The sequence below is a fragment of the Melanostigma gelatinosum genome, assembly GCF_949748355.1.
Source record: "Melanostigma gelatinosum genome assembly, chromosome: 3".
Classification (NCBI taxonomy): Eukaryota; Metazoa; Chordata; class Actinopteri; order Perciformes; family Zoarcidae; genus Melanostigma; species Melanostigma gelatinosum.
Genome location: NC_136636.1, coordinates 27511591 through 27517590, shown reverse-complemented (window position 1 = coordinate 27517590; position 6000 = coordinate 27511591). Strand labels below are relative to the sequence as shown.

At 42.2% G+C, this 6000-nt stretch overlaps 1 protein-coding gene across 1 annotated transcript in view; it reads right to left on the bottom strand.

The window, feature by feature from the left end:
- Positions 1–6000, bottom strand: part of plxnb1b (plexin b1b) — a 154875-nt gene that overhangs the window by 1929 nt on the left and 146946 nt on the right. The window contains exons 31-39 of the mRNA XM_079265954.1: positions 5540–5643; positions 5361–5445; positions 4103–4269; positions 2874–3034; positions 2542–2689; positions 2252–2316; positions 1407–1482; positions 1249–1323; positions 1–252 (exon numbers count right to left, since the gene is read on the bottom strand). The exon at positions 1–252 is cut by the window's left edge and continues 1929 nt beyond it. Of these exons, the coding sequence (XP_079122080.1) occupies positions 148–252; positions 1249–1323; positions 1407–1482; positions 2252–2316; positions 2542–2689; positions 2874–3034; positions 4103–4269; positions 5361–5445; positions 5540–5643 (986 nt within the window). The 3' untranslated portion in view covers positions 1–147. The remainder of the gene's footprint in view (positions 253–1248; positions 1324–1406; positions 1483–2251; positions 2317–2541; positions 2690–2873; positions 3035–4102; positions 4270–5360; positions 5446–5539; positions 5644–6000) is intronic.

The window sequence follows — 6000 nt, the reverse complement described above, 5'->3', positions numbered from 1 at the left end:
TCCTTCCCTCCAACCTTCCCCCTGAAGAAGGAAGGGTTTGTTGCTCTCCTGCTTTTCAGTTCAACCTGCAGGGTGCCCGTCTGTAGATTCACCTCCCGCTCTCCGGCCCGCTCCGTTTGCTGCAGCTCTGTTGGGTGTTCTCCTCTGTCACAAGTCGGTGACTTTATTCTCCACGGCGGCTGCGATCTGCTGCAGCCGGTAGCCCAGCTGCATCTTCTGAGCCGTGGGGTCCTCCTCCAGAGCCGTGATGATCTGAGGACGGCACGGTGATGGGTGGAGACACAAAAATAAAATGCATTGTTCCCGTTAGCAGAAATGTACTGAAAGATTAGAATTAAAAAACACACACACATAAACCACATGACCAATAAGGTAAAACTGACAGAAAAAAGGAGCAGTTGTATTTTCCCTTTAAAGGAGTTTTCCTTCTCCAAACTGTGGACCTAAATACATCAAAATAAAACAAATAGATTGAATACTATACTGTCTATCGTCTGAAAAACATGGCTGTCTGCCTGACCAGCTTTCACTTCAGTGGACAGTTTTAGCTTCAACTATGTGGCCAGGTCATTTTTATTCGATATGAACAAAGTCAGAAGAGAAGACCTGACTGAAGAAGAAGCTACTTATTGCTCCTTTGACATAAAACAGCAGCCAGCTTAACATGTAGCTCCTACGACCGCGTGTTAGGGACGTTGTAGGTAAAGAAATACATAAAGTACTGAGCCGGGACAGAAACGCAATATCCCCAAAAAACTCTTTAAAAAAAATTTCAAAGTCGTAAATTTATGAGAAAGACACACTGATTTTCTCTGAAATTATTAAGCCATAAATCCTCAGAAATTGTGCCAAACCAAGGTAACGCCATCTGGAGTCTGAATTTTTTGCTCCTAAATTAGTGTTGCCACGGTAAACTCCTGAAAAGATACATATACTGTACGTGGTGTGTTGAGGTTGATCCTACCTTGCGTAGTGGTACCGCGACAAAAAAAAGAATTCATAAATTCATAAATTCAGAGTTTTATTTTCAGAATAATACTCCCCTCCCCCGGCTCTGTTATTCTAACATTTTTACGTGCAATGCCTCATCTAAATATTGAGAAAATTACATTTGATATCTCACACCGACCTCCAGACCTCGGTGTAAACACAAATGCAAGCAAGCCATCGTTGATCGCACTTTACCGAGCACATTATCACACCATCTCTGTGTTGCACCATGATACACTGACTAAGCGATAAACACACCTGGTCGTAGTACTTATTGATGTACTTGTAAAGCTCGTGCAGTGCGACCAGGTAGTTGAGCTCTCCGGAGTAGTTCTGAAACACAAAGCATGCTGGTTAGACATCCACCTGTGGGTCTGTGGACGGCTCTCCTCCGAGCTGAGGCTGCACTCACTCACCCTGGACAGTTCGGCCAGAGCGGAGTTCATCTCCTGGTCACTGGCTGAGATGGTCTGCCTAATGTCAGCATAGTACCTGCAAGGAAGGCAACTGTGATCAACTTCAGGCCCGACAGACTGACAACACACGGCTTTAAGAAGATGAAGAAAACAAGTCTCATACGAACAAAAAGAGCTTCAAGAAATGTAGAGAAAATGAGCCGAGAACTGTAAACATACTTATAATGCGTTGTAATCTACTTACAGTATAATTGTAATAATCATAGGCACTTATTGACATTCATAATGCTTTATAACAATAAGCATACCATTTAGTAAAGCATTCAATGACTACTAAGCTCAAGTACCATAATACTTATTATACCATAATACTTACATATTGATAGTCAGACAGGATCATAGTGTATTATAATCTCCATAGTTGTAATGCATTATAATGTGATTATAAATGAATCCAAGTGGTTATTGTTTGCTTTGAGTAAAGTGAAAATATATTTTTGCATAGATTTAATTATTCGCTTTACTTAAAGCAACAGTCATCAAGTCATTTTTAATCCCATTACAATGCATTAGAACAGTGATTATGATGCATTATAAAAACATTGAAATGTATTACAACTATGGGATTATAATACACAATGCTCATTGCAAAACAAATGTCAGTGAGTGACCTTTAGTTATAACCTTATGATCTATAGTGTGCTATGATTAATGTTATAAAACAAAATGTATATTTACGAGTGGTTATAGCTATACAGTGTTATAAACAGATAATGCATCATCATAAATTCGTTAATAATGCATTATAAATACTATTTGGTGCAGGTTTTAGAATCTGAACCCACCTTTCTACCATCTGCTTGTAGCGGGGGATGTCTCTGGCATAGAGCAGCTTGTTGATGGGAGAGTCCTGTCACAAAGACACGAGGGGATGACAACAAACATCAACCTTTCCTTCTTGTCTTCCATGATATCTGTATTTGAAAAAGCCTTTTGTTCTGTTTCAGTCTGAGAAAATGAGCCGATTGAAAAGCCCAAACAACTATCTGAAATAACAACGGGAAGTGTTTTTAAATCAGTCCTCTCTCAGTTGTGACGAGCATGAAGCATGTGCTTTGCTCCCATCCGGACTCACCCGTCCCAGCTTGTGCTCAGCGATGGTGCAGGAGTCCATGAAGGTTTGGGAGATGACAGTCAGCACGGCGTCCACGTGGTCCGACGCCTGGACGTCAAAGATAAACTGAGGGTTCTTCACAATGTTGATCCAGAAACGCAGAGGGAGACTGGAGAGGCAGAGGAAATGTTAGAACTGCTAACTCCTTCTAACATCCAGCTTAAAGTGGTTGGAACTCATTGTTACAAACATGAAATACAATTGATCCGTGGGTAAAATCGAATGTCTCTTTGAACCTCTTTGAACATTCCTGGACAATGTCATCATCATCTCCTCATGTGTCCATGCTGTACCTGTTGGTCTTCCATATGTGTATCGTCTCTGGGTCGGAGATGCCGTGTTTTCCCGCCTGGTCGTCCAGCAGGTCAAAGAAGTATTTGACGGCCAGCGGGACGGGACGACTGGTGCTGAGGATCACTGTGAACAGATCGTCTACAAACTTCTGCAGCGTCCCCTGAAGAGCGTGGAGGAAGAGGAAGAGAGTCAAAAGGATTCAGTGCCCATCAATGTATGCAGTGTGTTCACTGTGGGCGGCATGAGGGTGGCTGTTCTATACCGGTATCAATGACAACAGTGATGTGTAAACTATGAAATATTGATATCTTCATAATGCCCATATGTTAACGGTGTGCTTCTGAAATCCCGCTTTTGTACAGTTAAGGTTACACAGTCTCTCTCCAGCTCCCGACACTTGTGTTCAGACTGTAATTCACTTGCCAAAATAAGAGAAAAAACGCACATTAAACAAAACCCGCTCTCACTCCCAACTACCGGTACTCAAATACAGAGGCTTGGTCAGTGCCGCTCAGCGTCTGATACCGAGGCACCGTTCAACAGGCTTTCAGCTAACTCCAATGTAACCGCTCCCATGTCATTATTAGCCGGTCACAGCAACTGACGTAGAATATAGAGCGAGACATTTTGCGTAAGGCGGGGAGGTTGGAAGGGTCAAACAAACAGGACCTTCACCTAAGACACTGCTGTTCATGTCCTGTGTGAATCAAAGTCAACATGGACTTAGTTCACTTTAATTATGTTGGGTAACTGAGTACTTAACTAAGGCCAGCTTTAAACATAATAAAGTACCTTTGTTCTAAAACAAACCAAGTCGAGATGAATTTTGAGATGACACTGTAGGCATGAAACCAGCAGAAACTGTGCATTTCCTGTGAACATAGAAGTTTATTTTGAAAAGCACTATACATGTAACGAGCAGAAACTGACGCTGGAGGGGAACCTAGTGCGTCATAGTTCAAAGCGTAGGGCCACTGACCAAGTACTGACAATGTGTTGATAACAAAATTAAAGATGAATTTGACTGGTCAAGTTATTATTTTAATTTTTTTGTTTTAAAATGTTCTGTAGAAGTGATAATATTTTTATTGTGACTTACTTTTATTGTTACATCTATAGACAAGGACTTGGACGTGAGTGACTGTTGTTGCTGTGGATTCCCACGTGAATCAATATGTACCAAAATCACACAGCTGTATGAAATCTACATTCCTGTATGTGTGTGTACCTTCATGGACAGCAGGCGAGTCAGGTAGATCTCAGGGATGGCCTTGGCCCTCTCTCTCTCCCTCAGGCTGCCTCTGCGGTGTTTGGGCAGCTCGGGCTCCTCGCTGGCTTTCACCAGATGCCACAGCCTCACTCCTCCTTCATCTGCATCCTCCAGCATGGGAGTCTCTGCACAGGTCAATGTTTCACACTTAGTACAGCTGACTGACTAGTGGTGCCCTGATATACACAAAGCTCACCATCTTCATGTTTGACAAATCAAAAACCATTGTGAGAATCTATAGAGATTCACTTGGACTATAAAGAACTCTGGTGTCAATGAAAACATTTACAAAAATACTATTTGCAGCACATTTGCTCTGTAGCTTCGATGTTTCTTGTCTAAATGAGTGTCGGCCCATTTACTTTAAACTGTCAACAACACTACAACCTTTCAAAGCCTTACTTTACAAACTACTGAAGAGTGGGAGGGGTGTATGAATTTAGGTAGTTGAATCTTAGTGGTCAAGTCTTGCCCAATGTTGACTGATTGTCAAACCATGTATATTTTTTGCTCATTGATCCCCCTCTGTTGAGCTTTGTTGTTCAATAGAAAAGCAGTAAAAACAACAAATTAGTTTGCTGAGATACAGAACAGCAGAGTTTCAGAACAATGGACAGCGCTGTGTGTGTGTGTGTGTCTGTATTAATCAGACAGACAGACAGAAGGGAAAGGACAGAGGAGTGAAGGACAGTCAACGAGAGAGCAGGAAGCCTCAGACAGCTGTTTCTACATGACTCCCTCTGCTGATTTTAGAAAAAGAAACTGATATTTAGCGCTTTGTTCTATTTTGAAACAGCAGCCTTATGTTGTTGTCTTTCAGCCTTTCTAAAGGTTATCGTCAAGATGCTGCTGATGGAGAGTGACTCTTAGTCTACATTGTTTTTCTGTATTGTCAACAGGATAATATTCATCACAAAGGCTATATATCATGATTTATTGAGAGAAGCCAAGCCATTCTATGTAGAATCAGACATTCAGCACCCCCATACAGCGTGGCTGGAATGATCCTGTGTTTCACAACCACATATTTCCAACATTAAGTCGGGTTTGACTGTTCAGGACAGTGGAATCAGGCTCCTTAGACTGCATCATTGAACAGTCGACTGTTACACTTGTACACGTGGAAAGGTGGTTGGCTAACATTCTGTTGGTTTTTAGGTGGCAGTTTGATCCCCATGAGCAGATTTATTATTTACTAGAACACATGTTAACTCACTCTCTCCCGCCACGTAGTCATGGTTGTCATGGTGAATGTGTTTGGTGTGGCGAGGGACCAGCGCTACCGTCGCACCGTCTGGGACCTGATGAACAACACAAAGTATACAGTTGTATTATATACTAGATCACAAACCCCCTTTAAAATAGTGATGGTGTTAGTGGAGCGTGACCTCTGACCTTGTAGTGCTGCAGCGTGTTGAGGCGTTTCCAGTTGCCCTGAACCACTGACGTCAAGTCCTCGTCTGACAAGATGAGATGACCGGCAACACCGGAGCGCCACTCTGAACGACACACAGCAGCCACAAGGTGAGCACATAGCGCGTAAACCCTTCAAAGTGGGAGGATGTGATGGTTACATGATGAACTAAATGTATGGGGCTTTTCCAGTATATATTCATGCTGGTGTTTTGGTCAGTTGTGGTTCTTTTGGTATTAACAGCACAAATTATCATTTAACGCGGTGAGAACTTGGGTGAAAGACGGACCAATGAATGGACTGTCCTTGCATTTATTTGTGTCGTGCAGTAGGGGGCAGCACAGCTCAACAAATAGAACAAAAAACCCTTGAAGGCAAGTGAACCAATTCATATTTTCTCTTGTTTAACTGAAAAACATTCAGACGTACAAGTATGAATAGA